This window comes from Lytechinus pictus, chromosome 10, assembly GCF_037042905.1.
Source record: "Lytechinus pictus isolate F3 Inbred chromosome 10, Lp3.0, whole genome shotgun sequence".
Classification (NCBI taxonomy): domain Eukaryota; kingdom Metazoa; phylum Echinodermata; class Echinoidea; order Temnopleuroida; family Toxopneustidae; genus Lytechinus; species Lytechinus pictus.
Window position 1 is genome coordinate 3,137,127 of NC_087254.1, and position 22,374 is coordinate 3,159,500.

The 22,374-nt window shown below is 33.4% G+C and overlaps 1 protein-coding gene across 1 annotated transcript in view; it reads right to left on the reverse strand.

Annotated features, from left to right (window-relative positions):
• The window catches only part of LOC129269609 (voltage-dependent T-type calcium channel subunit alpha-1G-like), a 33,395-nt gene extending 13,496 nt beyond the window's left edge, over nucleotides 1–19,899 (reverse strand). Inside the window, exons 1-2 of the mRNA XM_054907120.2 lie at nucleotides 19,676–19,899; nucleotides 2,400–2,497 (exon numbers count right to left, since the gene is read on the reverse strand). Of these exons, the coding sequence (XP_054763095.2) occupies nucleotides 2,400–2,497; nucleotides 19,676–19,899 (322 nt within the window). The remainder of the gene's footprint in view (nucleotides 1–2,399; nucleotides 2,498–19,675) is intronic.
• Nucleotides 19,900–22,374: the final 2,475 nt, after the last annotated feature.

The window sequence follows — 22,374 nt, forward strand, 5'->3', positions numbered from 1 at the left end:
ACAATTCTGTATGCTTTAACCCTTTCTTTTCAAAGGACATTGTGCAAATTTCCTAAAGAAAAAATGATGACACCGATGGATCTCCATATACTTGAGGTTGATTGAATCAATCGTAACTCTTTGTAAGACGGGGCCCAGGTAGGGAGAAGGCAGGTGGAATCATATCATTAGCGAGGCTCATTATATCGTCATGCCGCTGCGTCAGTCGAGGGTAATACTCATTTTGCGCTGGTGAAAGCAAGCCCTCGTCTTGTTTAATACTCCTCTGACCCATTGTGCATTGACGGCAGCAGGGAAAGGTATTGGTGCAATGACGTGCTGAATCTCTTACCTGGCCTGTGCCTGTGCTTACACCTGCTCCCCTTCTCTACCTCATTATGTTCAGAAGTATATAAAAACACTATCTCTACTAAACTCTAGATATACATGCAGGTGTTTCTTGTTTTTATGTCATGTTCATAGCACAATACCTGCATGAATAGCTCACTATTAAAAACACCATTTATCTACTATCCTAGTTAAAGACATAGGCCCATATTCTGAAGTCAGCTTTAACTTAGACAATGGTCTAACTCTGTGCTAAAATTATGGGAAGCCAAAGGTGTCAATTTTGTTATTAAGTTGTATGTTTCTTATGTTTACTGTGCTCTTTCCTGATTCATCGATGATGAAGACAATCATTTATTTATACTTCCTACACAATTATGAATGATTTGAGAGCCAAATGAGCGGAAATATTCTACTGTTAGTGATTTATGTAACAATTGGCTGTCCATACTTAAACCACAACTTTAAACCTAAGTTTAACTTAAATCTGACTTCAGAATTCGGGCCATATTACATATTACTCCCGCTTCAGCTGTAACTGCTGCATTAAAGGAATTAATCTTGCTGAGTAAACATTCACCTAACCTGGGTTGCGGTCACCACAGGAAATCATTACATTGGGTGATTTCAAGTCCGGTGTTGGCGTTGGCGTCGTTGTTGGTGTTGGAAGCACAATTTGGATTGCTTCCCCTAGCTCCAAAACCTATTTGAGTTAGTAAAACTTATCCAGATCACATTCTTGACATCTCAACAACTAGTGAGTGACTTTCAACGACCATCTTCATTTTAATGTTTGGTGTTATACTCATGTCAAAAATGACCTAACACGAACACCAAAAGGTCAACACTGAACTTGAAATCACCCATTATGTTTTCCATACTTCTATTGAAAGTTGGCACATAAATCAAACATAACACCTACATGAAACCTTGGCTCACACTGACCCTTGCCCTAATTCTAATCTTAATATTGTTCCGAAAAAAGAACCATAACGACCCTAACCCTTTGACTTCAGAAAAGTCACAAGAGAAATAATTGGGTAACCGAGTCTACCAATAATTCTTTTTCATGGAAAGATTCCAACCCACGTAACTATTAAATCATCTTTCAACAACAGGAAGGTATTAAAATATCATCATTAAAAACTGATTTTTCCTTAAATGTGTCTTGAATCAAACTGAAAAAACAGCTCATTATTTCTCTCTTTTAATAGATACATATATTATATCCCACTCCTGCCACCAATACTTCCTGCTATGAAACATTATCAGTAATATATCATTTATTATTAACCTCAATTCCCTGTCGAGTCAGCACTGGCAGCAAATGTTATCACCAATTCTCTGCCTGTCTATTACATACAATGCAATGATATATGCTTTGAGTTATTTCTTGAATTTGAAGCATTTTAAGAACACTGTTAATAGTCATATACATTTCGAAAGGAGCCTTCTACTGTAACTCCATGGACAGTATAATATTCTCTTATTTGACCTCACCACTCTTTGAGTTTCAGAGGAAGTAGAAATATCTAACAGAATCCCCATGACAATCTTGTTAATGTTAGCTATAAATTTCCACCCATAGAAGTCCATTTCAACAATAGTGATATGATAACCTTTAAGTCTTGAACATCACGAAATAGATGAACAAGAATTAGTTTCATATGAAATAGATGACTTAAGGGTTTGAACCTGCAATTTCTTTAAAATGAAGCAGAATTTATTAAGATAATCTTCATGTATGTAATCACCCCCCCCCCCCCTCCTCTCTCTCCGTGTCCCCCTCTCTCTCCCATTTTCTGCATACATTAGTATCTTATGCATTTCAAATAGTGAATTCCAAATTAATTCGAACAATTTTTCATATCTGAACGTCTAAAACATGCAGTTAAAATCCTTTCACAGAATGAAAACTATTTTACTAAAACTCAAATTCTATGTCTCTCTAAAAAAAGGAGAAATATCAAACTCATTACTTGCATGATCTTTAATTGTAAAAGAGAATAGACTTAGGGATTTATGAAGAGAAAATTATAAAAAAAAATGACACAAGGAGTTGTTGGACTTACTTGGTATCCTATTTATAGCCCTTAGAGGCCGAAGCACTCGTATCGTCCTGATTGCCGATAAGCTAACATTCTCTAGATTCAGACTATACTCCAGTACTCTGTTACCATGATAAGATAATGGTAGAAAGAGAAGAAAGGAAAGAATAATAATGATAAAAATACTAGAGAGAAAAATATTCATGATTTTGTTTCAATGAAACGTGAAAGAAAAAAAACACACACATCACAAGTAGACAAGCATATGTTATTAAACAGATTTACAAACACATTTCTGAAAAAATAATATAATACACATCACAATGAGACAAGCATATGTTGTTATAAAGGTTTGCAAACAAAATTTCCCATCATAACATTATTAATTGTACAAAATACATTGACCACAGGTTTTTTATTATTCAAATCTACAGAACCATTATTCAAACGTATCAAACTAATTATAATGATTAAGGATGTTGCCCATCCTTTCATGGTGACATCTTTCTTGGAATAACAAGAAATCTGTGCAAGGCATCTCATGCCCTCGCACCAATACACACAGTGATCATTCAAAGGACTGCCAAATTTGATCAGATTACTTTGGTGACGATGCGCTGGGACCAGCGGGGAAAGTGGTAGTAGATTGCATTACCATGGCAACCCAACAGTGTACATCTGATCCAACCTAGATGAAAGCCGGCCGAATCAAGTTCTGGCCCGTCAAATCTGATTATCCGACTGACTTCATATTACATGTATAACGTCGATAGAGGTACAAGATAATGGAGCTCAATAAGCAATAATTGATTCAATTTTTTATGGTCATTTCCATCTATATGATATATCATCTTCATCTAATCTAGACATAACATCAAATATACAAAAAACAAATTAAGTATTCGTTGAGGTACTTTGTACAATATCTGTCCTCAAAGCTTTGACTTTGTAACATTACTGGTCCCTGTGTGAGTACTCCTTTTTTCAAGATATAACAAACCCATGATTTGAATACATTTTACTTATATTTACATAAAATCAGTTACCAATTCTACTGACCGAAAATCTAAATAGTACTTTCCTTACACTTTGAATTTAAATACTTTACAGGATCTTACTTTGATTGAGCCTCATAATTAAGACGCAACTGCAATTATCAAAGATTTTTTTTTTTTTTTTTTTGTTGAATTATAATTTCAACATTTTCATTGTCAAATGGACAGTTAACTGAACCAACTAAAAATGAAATGGTTTGGCAGCAATGTGAAAATCAGGGAAAAACCACAAATCGCCACCAATTAATAATAGCATGATTTTTAGTGCAAGCTAAAACGCATTTAGCAGCTGAGGTGTAAACATTGATTAATCTGCTGTGTGTCTCCCATAAACAACTTGAAGTGTTAACGGACATTAGCAGGAGAAAATTACATCTTGCATGGCTGCATGTGGAAGTTTTCTGTATTGCTAGAAATCTACTTACAAAATATATTTGAAGCACATCTCTATGGCAAGTAATTATTGCACGGTGATGAAGTGGATACCATTTTTTAAATGTCAAATCACATCATGATATATCTAGTTTTTCCTTTCTTCAATAAAGTGCATAAGACTCATCTTGAATATAAAAGAAAATGGGCTTGAATCTGATAAGTACTTAAATAATCTGATTAATATCAATTGTTGTTATTATCACATAATCTTTTTTCCATCAGGAAGGGTCTTATCATTCTACCAAAAAGAAAATTTTCATCAAAAGTAACGGTAGAATTGGCACACTTGACTTGATCAGTAAGAAACATTTATTACATCACCCACTAGATATATTGGTTGGAAAAATCAGGTCTGACACGACAACATGAAAATTGCTTTAAAGCATTTTTTTTCAAGACCTGGAGGAAAACACAATAAGTTTCTTAAACAGAGTTTTTAATTACATATATGTCATGAGAAAATTCTTAATCATTTGAGGGTGGAGTGGCGATAATGGTGAGGTTATTTTAACAAGCCATTACGCAAACTTTGTAATAAGGAAAGAAGACGAGGGGTAAATAAAGTAGTCATTTGATTTATTTCATTTCTGTATCAAGTTTTTCCATAATACAAATAAAAAAATACATAAATACAAAATCAATAGCAATCAATCATGAATAAACGCGTCACTTGCAAATTAGTAATGACAAACAATATACAACAAACATCATAGATAAATCAAACCTTTTAAAAGAACGTGAATAGTTGTATATATGTATGTATGCTTAAAAAAGGAAAAGAAATGAAAAAAAAGAGACCAGCTAGGAAGTGAGGCTTGTATGACGCTGATCTCTCGAACAGTACAGAAATATTAAAGGAACGTAAATAGGAGATTATAGAGTGTAAACAGATATTTAATTTCACAGATGATTTACTTCTTATCATGCAATTATCAACATGAACATAACATTCTTTAGAATCTTAAAGACTCTTTGCCTGCTTCGTTTGACTAGAGTAACATACAGGGAGCTGCCAACTTTGACTCAAGTCACATTTCATTCACAATACACACAGAGTGTATTAAATCTGTTGTATAGTGATGTGTGCATCAAATTGTATAGTGTACACACAAAGCTTCTTGTTTTAAATTACACTAACTCAATTAAAAGTGAATGTGAGTTGAATTGACAAAGTCCATGCAAAACCCCTTTTAAGGTTGCTCCCTTAAACGTCAAGTCCACCCCAGAAAAATGTTGATTTGAATAAACAGAGAAAAATCAAACTAGCATAACGCTGAAAATTTCATTAAAATCGGATGTAAAATAAGAAAGTTATGGAATTTTAAAGTTTTGCTTATTTTTCACAAAACAGTGATTTGCACAACTAGGTGAGTCAGTCAATGATGTCCATCACTCACTATTTCTTTTGTATTTTATTGTTTGAATTATACAATTTTTCATTTTTTACAGCTTTGACAATAAGGACCAACTTGACTGAACGATATAGTATAAAACAATGCTATCTACACATGTTCAGGGAGGAATTAATCATTGTTTCACTAAACAATGAGGAGAAAATTAGAATATTTCACATTTCATATAATAAAATACAAAAGAAATAGTGAGTGGATGACGTCATCAGTCTCCTCATTTGCATACCGACCAGGATGTGAATAGAGCTGATTTGTGAAATTAAACGAAACTTTAAAATCTCATAACTTTTTTATTTTACATCCGATTTTGATGAAATTTTCAGTGTTATGCTTTTGGATTTTTCTCTTTTTATTCAAATCAAATTTTTGTTGGGGTGGACTTGTCCTTTAAATAAATGTGGAACAGGAGTGAATTATGTCTGCAGCAGGCAAAGAGTTAAAGGAGAATGAAACCCTTGAAACCAGCTGAATCCATATCAAAGAGACAAATCAAACAAACATATTGTTGAAAGTTTAGGGAAGATTGAATGAATAATAAGAAAGTTATGAGCATTTGAATATTGAGATCACTAATGCCATGTAGATCCTCCTATTGGCAATGCGACCCAGATCTGGGATGTCACACACGTACAACTCCCTCATTACTTTAGTACTTATTTCACTTATATTCTCATTTTTATAGAGTCTATCACAAGGTGAGGTGTTCTCTTTATGAGAGGACAAGTACATAGATTTCACAACATTATATCATTGATGAATCGTTTGTCATATGATGAGAATGAGCAAAAAGATATGTTTTGGGGTATATTTTCAGTGTCCAAAAGGGGAGAGTTGTTCATCTGTGACATCATAGATCTTGGTCGCATTGCCAATGGGAGGATCTCCATAGCATTAGTGATCTCAACATTCAAATGCTCATAACTCTTCTATTGCTAGTCCTATTTTACTCAAACTTTTGTTGATCTTATTCTTTGATTTTTCTGCTTTCACAAAAGCTAACTTGCTCCAAGAGTTTCATTCTCCTTTAATATTCTGGGCAGCATTTCTTTTATCTTCTTTTGCTTTTCACTGCTTGCTTTCAGTGAATCGTATGTAAGGATTTGCATTACCTGATAACATTAGACACTGAAAGTCACTCAGTTCATGAAATGCAACCCAGATCATAATCTTCTTTCTGAGTACATGCATGCTATCATCAACCAATGGTGATGCTTCATGTAGAAAGGCACATTAGGTGGTTTCAGACCGCCTCGAAGTTTGTCAGTTCCAGGTATTTTCTGATCGGGAAATTCACCCCAATAAAAAAATACCAGGTAATTTGGGCAGTCTGAAAGCAAATTACACGTAATCTCCCCGAAAGAAAATACCCACTAAATAGTAGGTACTTGTCAAAATTACGAGAACTTTCGCGAGGATTTTTCCAAGGTCGCAGGTATTTCTGGAGTCTGAAAGCAAATTACGGGAACTTTTAGCCCAGTGTGTAGTTGGGCGCGGGCGCCGTGGGTGGCTCAGTGCTGAGCTAGTAATTCTGAATCTTGCACCTTGCTTGCTTATCAGACCACACTGCGCATGACCATAACTTCAGGAACTTATTCCGAAGGGTATGATTCGGGGCGATGTGAATGCGAAAAAATAATCAATGGGTATTTTTTAACCTGAAAAAGTTCTCTTAATTCAACGGGGATTCTTGTGATCGAGGCGGTTTGAAACCACCTATTTACATTGAACTTCTGTTTGACAGCCGTAATTTGACTTTCCAAACTTGGGTGATTGATGAAGTATCCAATGAAATACTTCTCTTTGTTTGCTTTAAACCACTTGAATGTTGACTTAAAAACAGACTCAACGCCTCTCTGGCGACCAATTACAGATTAAACTTTTCCTTGAATAAAATAACATCAATCATATTACAATCAACAACAGATAAATCAATGCATCAGCTTTTGGAGTCTTCCACATGTGGTGAGAAATTAATTTGGAAAAGACTTCACATTATTGAACCCTTCAATATGAAACTTAAAAATGATTGGTGGACAGAATGGCCTGTCACTTACGACACAATTATTACTTCCATGCAAAACTATACATCTTCATAGCTTCAATGAACAGCATGCAATTCACATTCACAATGCAGCTACAACTCCAGCAACACACAATAATAACAAACACAATCACAACACATAAACAAACACAATCACAAACACAATAAGGAGGGTGCTTATTGTTGCACTATCACCATCATCATCTTGCCATGCTAGGATAATACAATACAATACAATATAAATATTTATATAGCGTTCTTCACAATGATTGTATAAAGGATAAAACTATGATCCAATTCAAGTTCACTGCATACCTACCAATATTAATGAATGCATGTGACATAAACCTTTAATTCAATGTTCTGTTGATTTTAAGTTGTCATGGTTATTAATATTTTTTCATCAATCAGAATATTTTCATTTACATGCCTTTAATGGAAGAATCTCACATTTGAAATTTTCAGGCAAAAACAATTTTGGCAAAATTTGGATAATTTGTGATTGTCTTATATTTGAAAAATAAGTGGACAATTCTGATGACATACCTAAGTTATACAGGCCAACATGCATATATAAACCAGGCAGGGAAAGGGGCACATACAAAATAGAAAATAAAACTATGCCACAGAGTCAAAACTACATCATGCAATGTACACATTTGAATAAAAGAGGGCAGCGTTGACACCCTTGAGGCAAAGTAACCATTTTATTATATATATACATGTATGAAAAAACAGCAACCACTGGAAAGAATCATACATTCATGCTTTAAATTAAAAGCAATTTATTGAAATTTGCGTGCAGTAGATTAATTGCTTACAGTAAACAATGGGAAAATAGTCAATGCATGAATGTAATTGAGAATGTCACTTGCAATAATATCAAAACTATTAGATGATTTAACCATGTGAATAACCCCATCTGTATGAAAGAACCCATTGAAGGGTGAGAAGATTGTTGAGAATATATTCATCTACATCATCAAAAGAACTGTTTATTATCATGCATGTGCCTTTATTTCAAAGTAATTCAGGATGCAGATTTTAAATAAATGGTTCTACAGAGAGATGGAAATGCGGATAATGATGATAATGATGATGATGGTGACAATGACAATGATGATGATGGTGACAATGACAATGATGATGATGGTGACAATGATGATGATGACGATGATGATGATGATGATGATGGTGGTGGTGATGATGATGATGATGGTGATGATGATGGTGCTGGTGATGATGATGATGATGGTGATGATGATGATGATGATGATGGTGACAATGATGATGATGATGATGTTGGTGACAATGATGATGATGATGAGGAAAATGATTGTGCATATAATGAAGATGACATTAGTAAATCAAGTTGATGAGGAAGATGATTTCATGATGGAATTCATTAGTGATTGATAAGGAATAAATTGAAAATATACTTTTGATATCCAGAAAGCAAAAAACAAATAAAAAACTATAAAATAAATCTGATCCATTAAATCTGATGGCTTTAAAAAAATTATATTCATAAAAATGTGGTACATACTGTCTCATAAATATGCTTGTAGTTCTACCGATAATTTCCTTGTTATATCATCTTTTTTTTCTGTTATTTACTACCTGCATATAAATGACTATCCATTGCTGCATCTTCAAATAACACATTAAATGAAGTCTCCTGTCCTCTTACATTTTGTTTGTATCAAGTGTCTCGGAATGTAGATTTATTTTTCCGTTGTATGTACTCCTGACATTTGAAAATGTCGATATTCGAATTGATCTGAAATTCAAATTGCACCATGGATTGGGGGTTCATGGAAATTCAGTGCACCCATATAGGTTGGATATTGTTATAAACCCTTAAAGCACAAAATGTTAATGACGTTTATCAAATAAAGGGGTTTTCATTTTTTACCCTTCTGACGTCATTGATTTAAGCTATGGTAGCCTCAAAGCAGTAAATAAATTCGACAAAGGATAGTAACTGCTACTTTATGCTTCTCATGTTCTCCTATAAAAACTTCAAATATTGATTAATATTTTGCTGCTGTTATATCATTAATAAAAAAAAATTTAGTACATATTTGATTGCAATAAATAATTTTCAGGAATGCTACTTCAATGTTAATGAAATGACCAGTCTAGCATACTATTAAACATATCAATGAGAAGAAAAATGTGCTATACTGTGAAAAAATATTCAGCTCACATCAGGTTCATCAAAGTGGGCTTGTTAACAAGTACAAATCCAGTCAGCGTTTTTGCCCTCTAAAGAGTATGTTGTGTGCAATAAGTCGGAAATTTCAGTTGTTGTTTCTTTTTCATTTCAGGCAATTTGCATGAGATGTGGCTATTTTGTGGACAAACGATCCAAACGTTTACCAGATTTATAAATGTTCATAATGCCATACCACAAAATTTTTCATTTCAGGCAATTCGCATGAGATGTGGCTATTTTGTGGACAAACGATCCAAACATTTACCAGATTTATAAATGTTCATAATGCCATACCACAAAATTTTTCATTTCAGGCAATTCGCATGAGATGTGGCTATTTTGTGGACAAACGATCCAAACGTTTACCAGATTTATAAATGTTCATAATGCCATACCACAACATTTTTCATTTCAGGCAATTCGCATGAGATGTGGCTATTTTGTGGACAAACGATCCAAACGTTTACCAGATTTAGAAATGTTCATAATGCCATACCACAAAATTTTTCATTTCAGGCAATTCGCATGAGATGTGGCTATTTTGTGGACAAACGATCCAAACGTTTACCAGATTTATAAATGTTCATAATGCCATACCACAAAATTGTGGCTTTTGCTGATCCGCAATCATTTTAATGTTTCTGATCACTTCAGATGAATGATGCTCTGCAGCTTTGAAGATTCTGATTGCACATTATGTGCACCAGGCAAAATGAAGTAAAGGGAAGGGAGTGGGAAGGGAAAGTGGGATGAAAAGGGGATGAAAGAAATTTAAAATAAGATAAGAGAGGGAGAGTGGAATAGACTTTTTATGAAGTTGAAATTGTGAAATTGTTATCAGTATTGCATTCGTGATTGTTTACATGTATTTGTTACAACTGTGTACTTTATAGAAATTTTGGGGAAAAATGATATAACACAGAAAAGCTTGGAGATATTCAATAACACCATGCTATAAATGTTTGAGGGTTTAATGGAAAACACACAAAATTCAATTAAGACAAAGTGGGGTTCATTCAGGTGTACAATAAAAATTTGTTTTTGACTCCATCTTCATCTAATATTTTCACATTATAAATTGATTTTGAAAGATGAGTGAGTTTTAAGCTACAATTATTTCACCAAGGAATCATTGATTTTTTCTATTTTATTTTTTTTGCTGCTCATTGCAGTTGTAATTCTGTTTTAATCCCATATAGGACCCATTTCACTCAAATAACAATTCAATTAATCAAGCCTTTTTCAGCAGGGAGATTTCATGTGACATTAAACTCTGTACTTTTTTATTGTCTTCTTTTAAAATTTTATTTTTTTTGTCTTCTTTTAAAATAGTATTTTTGACCCCCCCCCCCTCCCCCAATTTTTAAATAAATTCAATACATTGAGTACAAATTTGATATACATGAAGATATATACATGGTACATGTATATGATGGAAAGGCATGCATGTAATATTGAATAATGGATATATCTTAAAAACACAGGCCATCTCTCCATACCAACCGTGTTGAAAAACACCACCAACAAAAATTCAGATTGTGACACACAGAATGAAATATAATATTCATATTTTAAGCATTTTTTGTAGATTAAATAAATCAGTAAAATATTATGATTATAATCCATTAATATCAAAACAATAAGGCACTTGTTTGTAGCTGGCTAGGCTGCGCTATATTACAAAGGTTATGCGGATAATCAATAATCAATGAATAGAGAACACAATATACGCATGTATTAGATAAACTTTTACATAATAACATTAGTAGATATATTTTACAGCATATTATGTCATGACACATAATACATTTATCAATTTACCACTTACAATACTAACTTGTTAAACTGAATAAAACAAACATAATTACAAAATAAATGTAATTGATAAATGTTAAAGCAGGCAAGATAGACTGTCAGTGGTGTTATTGGATCAAATTAAATTATTTATTGAATATCATGATCCTGTTTGGCTACTTTAATAATCATGCACATTTACTGGATTGTGCAATTCTAACTGAACGTACACCGAAGGAGATAAACGTAAAAGCATGGAACGATGTCATCAAAAATATTTATGGAGCCATAAGCATATCGAATGCCTTGCCAGCGCCAACGAAAAGAAATATAAATCATGTAGAAATGTAAATAATGTGTGTATAACAAAACAAAGATGTAAAACTAGTGCCACAGACACATAATAAGAAAAATAGAGCAATGCTTTCAGAAAAATTAAAGAGTTGCAAATCTTGACTGCAGTTTCAGATAGGATCTTTAAATCGTGACTTGTATATTTGTCGGATAAGCAAAATGAAAGGGCATTTAACAGCCCAATAAATCAAGGATCGAAATGAAAAATAATCAAACAGCCAATGATAAGTTGTTTTTTTAGAGTAGAAATTATAATAGTCAGTGCATCTACCTTGATTGATAGTGAAATAGTAGCTTGCTCAGATGATACGGGAGGTTTCGTATGAAACTTTTTTTCTGCTGCTTTGAAAACAGAAACATGAAGTCCATAATGCTAGTCCAGAGAAATACGGGAGGGCCTTTAAATATTTGCATTCAGTTTCCCTCCTCAACTTTTCAACTTGTTATCTTTAAATCCAGTCCTTTTCATATAATGAGGATTCTTAGAACACCACTGAGACTATCTTGCTTGCTGATAGAAAGGCTGAATAACAAATCTATATTTCATGATCAAAATATATATTTTTATTATCTAAACGAATACAGCACCAATGCAGAGTTGTAAGCACATCCCTATAAGTCTGAATCGAAAAATAAAATAAAAATGAAAAATTAATACATGAGATACAAAAATAAGCATGATCTATATATCAATTTGAATTCACTCATTGATTCTACTTAAATGATAATCAGCTTATGAAAATATAATAAGACAAGTTTTGCTTGGATTTGACACTGTTCTATTAAGAATAAGAATACACCATGTTTTTTTTAATAGTTTGCATCAAGGACTTCATGTTTTTTCTCAAAACAGAGGGTATAGGTTTCAAATAATAAGCAAATGAGCAGTGTTTTGGGTAAAGAAGGGTGTGTGGGTGGGTGATTGTGGGTATTTAGGTGTGGGTGCACTGGGAAAGCTAATTATAAGCAGGATTATTATGCTCGAGCCTAGTGAGCGCAACCTTAAAGTGAAGTGGGACTTTATAATAGTCATCTGCAATTTTGCATTAGTATAGGCAATTTGCATTAGTATAGGCTATATACTGCTTGTGTGGGCTAAGTGCAGAACTTCTATATGTTTTGCATCATACCAACACACTGAATGAATTGAATACATGAACTTGGTCTAAATAAACACAATTAAGTCTCTACCTATTTAGTTTGTGTGTCAATAGATACAAAAAGATGGCTAAATATAGAGAGAATTTGGTGAGTGCAATAACAAGTATCACATATGCAGTGCATTTCCCTGTTTAAAGGATCATAGCTTCAAATTTCATGAATTCTATTGTATAAATGATCACTATACATCATCTTCCATCCTGCAGTGTTTTATTTCCCAAATAAATCTTTAAATAAATTGAGAAAAATTGATTTATAAAATAAATAACTAAATAATCGAAATCATACATGGACAGATGATAAGTAGCAAGTCGGCAAGACAGGTAGATGTAAAAACTGGTCCCAAGCTCCCTTTCATCAAAATTGCCATAACTATAAATTTACAATAACACACTACTAAAGCCATTAAATTCTGTTGGCTAATCGTAAAACTTCTTATATAACTTGTGAGGTTTTTTTTGCCTTAATGTTACTTAAATCCAGAGTGCCCATCCTCAAACCAATACGAAAATTCTGTTAAACATAAAAAAAATTACAAATTGCTTTAAAATGTCTTTTTTATTCAACCTTTGTCATGCCTAACATTATTTCCTTTTTAATTTTATTAGATCTCTTAATCAGCGATGCTGGAAAGGACAAAGTCACACAGTGTGACCACGGTGTGTTCACACAGTGGACTGTGTGAAAATATTCTTCACACTGTTAACATGCTCACATTCAACAGTGTGAAGATATTTTCACACTGTGGACACCAGTGTGACTGTTCACAGCACGTTCACATGGTCGATTCTGTGAATATGTGATTCACACTGCTGAAATGCTCAAAGACAAGAGTGTGAAGGTGATCACACATGGTGTTCCACACTGTGAACACACTGTGGGACATGTGTTCTTTCCAGTAGGGAGTATATAGAAGCAAGGGAAGGAATACAAATTATTTTCTTCTAGTACATGTATAGGTGATAATATGGTTTCAGAATGGGGGTACTCAATAGATAGCAAAGTGTGTATTGCTTAATTTACTAGAGGAATAATTTTCAAGGGATATTCAGAGAACGAACGTGAGTTAACAATTTTTCAGTAATCATAACCAAAAATCATGGGCCAGCACCATCATATTTTGATGGGGCGGGGACAATATCATATTTCATATATAATACCCCTATTTATTCAAATGAGCAAAAAATTATATTTTCTTTTTATTCTCCTTTCTTAAATTTTCTCAATTTTTTCCCCCCTGTTTTATATTTTCTGTTTTCACTTTTAGCCTACCCCTATGGTGCTGCCCCTATCAAAACCTTATTTTAAAGATTAAGCACTTATGACTATATCATCCCCAAGATTAGGTAGAAATTCAGGATATTCCATTAGTGAATAAATTAATGTAGCATATTAAAATTTGCTTTATGTCGTCTATATCCTAGAAGAGGTAAAAATAAATCTACTCATACTATGTAATAATCATTTTTATATGTTTTAGCTCTGTATATTAACCTCAAATGTGCCCCTGGGCATTGAGTTCAAACCAAATGGTGACTCATTAAATTCCTCAATGACGAGACAATGTTATGTAACTATTTCATTACTTATATATCGAGAGGTACACAGATACAAGATGTGTCTAAGTATCACGCTTCGTTGATTAATCTCGCAAATAAAAAAATATGAAGAAAAGAAACTGAAATGATAACAATTACCAATCTGGTTTTCCTACTCTAATTCTGTATTTGATGTTTTTTTTTTTTATAATACAAACATAACTACAGCTTTTAATCTTTATAAAACTAACATTGACAGCATTGAGCAATACCTACAGAGAATACTTTCCACATTTTTGTAGTTAATTACATGATGGCAAACTCAGAAATGTTATTTGCTATGTATTATCAAGTAAATAATCATGATTAGATGACATACAGTTCGGAGGTTTTTTTTTTTTAATTGATATTCATTCTGTGATAAAATGTGTATATACCCGTAGTTCAGAATGAAACTTCTTCCTTTCTAATTAACATACATGTATACATGTATGATTTATACATAAATATATATATATGTATATATAAACACGATGAAATAACGAAGTATGTCCCCCGTCACGGAAAGAAAATAATAATCAAACTAAATGAAGAATAGTCAAAGAATGCTCAAATATTCCACTTTAACTAGTTTCGTCTTTAATTGAATTAAAGACGAAACTAGTTAAAGTGGAATATTTGAGCATTCTTTGACTATTCTTCATTTAGTTTGATTATTATGTATATATATATATATATAGATGTGTCAAATGTTCCAGCTGTAGTATAGTTTATTTCAATAATAAAGCTTAGGTTTGCCCCTTTACTTGAAAGAAAACCTATACCTATCATTACCCAATATAGAGATCTGTAGGATTTATGTGTTATTTCCTTTAGTTTGAAGTGTTCAATGAATTCTAAAAAAGAATACCAGAGACAATATTCACAGGATATACTTACAAACCCCTAGTGTACCCAAAGGCCCTTTCCTTATTCCAAAATATTTTATAGAATTTATAATCTTTGAATATTTTAATTCTATTCCACTTTTTGAATTTATCTGAAATACTATTCCATTATTTGATAAAAAAAACTAATAGATCTCCTTCCCATGATAAATCCATTGAGCTTGTACATCCAATGTGCAGTACATTAAACATCATGCCTCACAAAAAATGAAGTGCTTCATAAACAGATGTGAATAGGATAAAGATTTTGTATTTGAATGTAATAAAATATTTAAACATCTTTTGCCTCATAATTGGGATGTTTACATGTTATAGTAGACAGATATTTTTTTTATGTCAACTGATTTTTTCCCCACAAAATATACTGATTCAAGGAAATTCATCGAGATCACTCATGGACTGCCTTAAGCATGTGTCTTGGTTTGCCTTTAGATAGTTTGTCATGGCTGGGGGAGGGGCATGAGACATCCCCCCCATAGGCTATAACAATCAAAATTTGAGGGGACACATAGGCCTACACGTATATACCAATCAACTGACCCACCCCCTTGCTGGTCACAAACTATGGCCTCATAGAGAAAGTATGACCAAGGGAAAGTCTTATCTCTTTAAAAAACTTCTTTTAACAAATGCTGTCAAATTTAATGTTAATTTATTTCTAAGAAAAGTAGGTTATTGTTAGAATATGGATAACCATTCATGTTAAAACAATCTCAATTCAAACAAAAGAAACTGAAAGACTTGTTAGATGCTTTCAACTGCTAGTTGCGACTTTGACAAGCACGTTGCAAGGAGACAGGTCTGAGAAAGGGAATTAGAAGCAAACTTTGTAAGAAATGCAAACAAAATTAGAGGATGCAACTGGACTAATTCAATGATCTGTTATCCAATGCACTTAAGCGCTAAAAGATGGAAGGATTTCTCTTTTCAAGAGATTAAAGAATCGAGGGAAACAACTAAGAAGAGATGACTCTCTTCTGTAATCACAAGACAATGAAACACAGAGTGAAAAAAAATGTGAAGAAAAAAAATGGAAAGAAAAAAGGGTGTATTCTTACTCCATGATGTATTCAGCAATCCTTTACAAACCAACATTCCCCATAGTGAAACAAATCAGGAATAAAATAGAGAAAGTTGGAAAAGAGGGATGGAAATCAGTCAAATAATCATTTGAACAAGAATGCACCTGAAGGAGCAACCTTACATTATCATAATAATTACAAATCCACAGGATTAGATCTTTTGTATCATCAAGTAACTTTTCTTTTAATTATGATATTTTATGCATACCTCTACCATGTCTACACTCTGCATTGGGCTTTGGTAAATCGGTTCTAATCAAATATTAATCAAAACCGTAATACTAGTAATTATACAAACATAACACAGTAAATTTCTTATCTTGAATAAGTAAGGCACAATTGGAACATTATTTTTGGTATTGAAAAGATGGTAGTACAATTAATCATCAAAAAGAAACAAAAATAATGAAAAATATGATGAATTTCCCCTCTGCAATTATTCCCCATTTTGCTGTTGCAAGCAGATCCGATTATAAGCAAATTTTTAATTTGTCATTTGCGTAATCTTCTCACTTAAGCTTAACAATGACTTAAATTTTCTCTTTAGAGAGTACGTGAAGAGTCATGTATGCATTTAATGCCAAAGCCTACAGCATATGCACAAAAACACACTGAGAAGAAAAATAAGAAATATATTCATCAAACTATTCTCAAAAACTTACATGCACTTGATTGCAAATAAAAATGAAATCAAATATAAATCATCAATATGAGTTTCATGGTAAAGTGCAATATGATGTATCAAAGCATAAATAAAGATTTGGCATCATTCAGTTAAGATTCACACATAATAGTCATCCATAAACTCAATGAAAAAATAGGATTTCTTTCTCTAAAGCAACTCCGTTAAACTTGGAATTTTGTGCAGTGTTTCATTCATTCATAGATAGAAAAGGAAGATATATACTTTATATGCCACAGCAAATTGTCAATAAAAAAGTAAATTGGAATTGCAAAAGAACATTTGAATATTGACCTCAAGATGCTTTCTAGATCCATCAAATCGGGAAATTGAGGACTTATTCCATAAACTAAATAAGGTTTTGCTCTTATACTGTAGGCGACTTTGTAAGCGGGAAGAAAATTAGATATATACCTCCGCCAAGTAATATTGCTCCCTAGTTCCTATCAATTGTATTTTGCATGATATCAAATTAGTTAAATATATCCACTTTGCTTCTCAGTATGGTTGTATAATGGATTAGGGTCCTCAGGAAAGGGAGTCCATTAGGTTTAGCTACAAGCCAAGATAATTCTCGTGACATTTAGCATTTCAAAATCTAAGACTTGAATGATTTTTTTTCTTTTTTCAGCAACATTCATTTTCTCAATTAATAAAGTCATCACCACCAACATTTCTAATTCACCAACAATATCCTCAATTCAAATGCAATCATTGAATAATCATCAACATTTCATATGCAATTATGATCACATTTAATCATTGGAAATGCAATCATATTATCATCAAGATTTCATATGCACTCATTCTTACATTTATCAATTTTACATGCAATCATATTGTAATCGTCATCATTTCATTTGCAATCGTTCTTACACTTAACCTTTCAAATGCAATCATTATCACATTTACCTCTTGGAATGCATTCTTTACTGCAATCCTCACAAGTTTCATCATCTCATCCGGAACAAAAATGAATGCAACATTTCCAATGCAATCATTATTGAAATCATTAGCAGCTTCATCATAGCATCCATGAAACAATTGAAGCGCCTCTGGCAGGCTCGCCTGCATTATGCAATTCGATCTAGCAGCAGTGCTGAATTTGAAAACAGCTATCAAATAATTATTCACAAAAAACGCCATTCATAAAATAATATAATACGTTCACTGACCCTTAATGGCATTTAGACCTTGATCATGTGACCTAAGACTTGTGCAAGATGATCAGTGATACCTGATTACCCGTATGTCCACATTTCATGAACAATATCCATAAACTTTCAGTTATTATGGGAATTCAACAAATACCCCCCAAAATGGCCAAAGTTCATTGACCTTAAATGACCTTTGATCTTAATCATGTGACCTGAAACTTGCATTGGATGTTTAGTGATACTTTATTTCTCTTATGTCTAAGTTTTATGAACTAGATTTATAAACTTTTAAAGTTACGATGGTAATTCAACAAATACCCCCAATATGGCCAAAGTTCATTGACCCTAAATGACCTTTGACAAAATCAAGACAGGATGTTCAGTAATACTTGATTACCCTTATGGCCAAGTTTCATGAACTAGGTCCATAGACTTTATTTTAAAGTTATGATGTAATTTAAAAAACTTAACCTTAAGGTTAAGATTTCAATGTTGACGCCGCCGCCATCGGAAAAGCGGCGCCTATAGTCTCGCTCTGCTATGCAGGCGAGACAAAAATCAACACATCCAAGCTTCAACCACAGACCTTTCAAATACATCAAGAAAATCTTCATCTAGAGCAAACTTGGTGAAGCCCAAGTCTTGATGTTGAGAGACAAGTCACTGATCTCAACCACACTGTCAATTATAACAACCACAAGCTTTCATCAATGTCAGCTAATATGCTAAACTTAAAATTTAAACTGTCCTCCAATGGACTCTTTATTCCTGGCCCATTTTCTAGGTGGATACTGCAACTATTGCCTTTGCTGTTATGCGAAACTTAAGTGACATGTCTAATGCAGCACGACTACAAAAAAAGGGCGGAAACACCTAAATCCTCTTTCGTAGTAGTGTTTTCTTTGTAACAATAATTTGGTGTTTGCTGTGGATTTTTTGTGTGAAAGACCTGCTACCAATTCCTGGGGCCTATTTCAAAAAGGACTTGCAACTGTTGTAACTTTTCCATTATGAAAACTACCATGGACACCACGATTGTGATTGGCTGCTGAGCCCTGTTGCCATGGTAGTTGCCATTATGGCAAAGTTACAACAGTTGCTAGTCCTTTATGAAACGGGGCCCCTGGTGGGAATGAATGGGAATAAAACCATTACAGCAAGACAAGATGGTATCAGCAGTGCTTGCTCAGCAGCCAGTGTTTGTAGTCTAGCCCATTCAACATTGCCCTTACATTTAGCGTACCAGCAGACAATAGCTGCAGCTTTTGCCTAGATTGTAGGCAACTTTCTTCCTGATCTATTGCCAAATCTTTCATTGTCTTCATCTCTCTCCCATCAACCTGAACCTTTGCCTAATCTAGCAACGTCATTCCCCACTCATGTCTCCCACCACACCAGCCACACCCTGGAGTTGAAGAACTCACCCTGCTACCACTATGAAGAAGTCCAGCCTGTTCCACGTCTCCCCCAGGTAGCCCTGCTTCCCGATGAAGCCCATGGCCATGACCTTGACGACCATCTCGACAGCGAAGAAAGCGAAGATGAAGTGATCGAATCCCTGGAGGACCAGGCATCGTTGGGAGTCGCACTCAATGTCGCTGCAAGGACGGTACATACCCAGCGTGATACAGTTTAGGATGATCACCATCATGGATATCCGCTCAAACCAAGTGTGGATAGCGAATTAAGGAAAAAATCATTTCAAAGATACAATATTCATGTCATAGATGAAAAGATCATTTAAAAAGAAACACAAACAATATAAAATAGTATTATTCCACTTTTATCTTGTGGATAAGTCATCAAAACAATGTCTCTAAGTACTTTACCCCAGGGTAGGGAAAGGTAATTATAAATAAATTTATTTCTACAGGAGTCATCCTAACATGAAAATGAACTTCTTCAATCCAGTCTGGCCACAGGTCAATGATGCCTTATTCCTCTGTCAATTTTGTTATCATGACTGGTTGATATACATGTAATTACTGAATACATTTTCGAATATAATGAAGAAAACAAATTCTTTATTTGATTTAACACATCATCCCAATTATGATAGTTCCATACCCGAAACCAACTATATTACATTGTACTTAAATGTATTATTATATTGAATTCAAATCAATAGTGGCAATCATATAGGCCTGTACATCAAATACATGTATGATATTTGTGGGAGATACAGTTAGAAACTATATAACTTTGTTCTTCATCATATACAATTTCTACCTACGAGAATTATACTTGATTCAGTCGATATTTTTCAATTTGATTTGATCTCTCTAGAGTCTCTTCACTTCTCTTTGTGTTTCATCTCTTTCCCAGAACTCCTCTCTCATAATATTTAATCACGTTCTCTTTCTTTTACAATTTAAAAATAATAACTCTAATTTTTCCACAAATTTTCCCACATGCCTGCCACACCCATCCTTTGTGCGTAAATGGCTGAAGTCATCTCGTTCGAACTCCTCTCGTGTTTTATCAATCCAAAACGTCTCCATGAATAATTTCCAAATGTCAATTTATGTGGCAGCCTGCGTTGTTATGCAATTAACGAGAAGAGGGGTTGTGTTGATAAGCAGACATAATGGTATTCCCCTCCGAGCTATCAACTTACAGTCTGGAAAAACATTCAAATCCCTCACTTTAATAAACAGATTTCAAGTGTGGAAACATTAGCTTTCCAGAAAAAAACATTAGCCTGCAGTAGATATATCAGTCCTTGGTAATAGAAAAAAATGCACTTCCTCACTGAAAAAATCTTTCTTAAGTTAAAGGAACAAGAAGATACATATATGGGCACCTTTCTGAATTATTTCATAGAAAATATTTCATGCATGATGACAATAATAAACAGTTGTTCTTATTCCTTTTACAATGTTCATGTGATCTTATTTATATGCAAATATCTTTTCATACCACTCATAATATTCTCTTTCAATTTCAAAATAATTTTCTTAAAGGGAATTCACTGTATAAACTTCGTAACATATTCTCTGTGTTTCTTAGAGATCAAATTCCATATCTGTGATGTTTTTTTTTTTAACAACCCCCACTTCCCATTTTTCTTTCTTACCGTAGCATGACTTTAGATGCTACAATTATGAATTCTCAGCTAGATTCAGTAAAGTGCAGCCTGTTTGTGTAACCTCATTCCGAAAGATGATTGCGATAATTCATGATTGACGTTTCTTGGTTAAAATATTTTGCATTCAAGTATTTCAAAAACCATCTGCGCACAATGAGCTGTCCTTCATTCTATGGTCCATTTTCTTTTAACTTATGTTTGCTTTTAAATTTAATACAAAATAAATTCAAGCTACACATTACTGGATTTAAATTCCATTCATTAACTTTCCATAAGACGACAGGATATGAAAAAGAAACTTTGTATTATTTATAATACTGTAAAACATGCAGCATACGTGTGCATTTTCAAGATATGTAAAGCATGAAATGCTGTGAAATCAAGGGTGCACTTTTGAAGAGAAAGTATATTTTCCCATTTTAGTATTGTTATTTCTAAACTAATTCACAAGCAAGTCTATATAAATATCCACGGGAAGATACAACACATCATTTATAATGCCGGAAAAGATTTCGAACCAAAAGGATTTTGTCTCATAGCCTACATTGAACACAACGTGAAGAAATTATTTGCAATTAAAAGCAATTTTCCTTTCATACCTTGCATCATAAGACTGAACTACACTGTAAACAATGAAGTATTAAACTGACACACCCGAGGTGTTAACATTACACCCTAGAAAATTAACACAAATGAGTAAAAATATAAACAAAAGGTGTTTAACAACACCCAATATGCGTTGAAATAGCACTGAAAATTTAACACCAGAGTAAAATTCATAAACCCAACCATAATCTCCGTTTGCCTCACAAAATCTTCTCTCTAAAATTACTGTCAAGACCAAATCATATGGGGATCGGGTATTCAAAAAAGCTGCACCAGCACAATGGAATTCTCTACCGTCGACATTACAAAATATTACCCAGCTTGAGCATTCAAAGTACAATTAAAAACTCACCTCTTTTAGAATGTTGAACTTAGTTTGGTTCAATCCATGTTTTAATATTCTTTGATGTTTATAGTGTACATTTGATG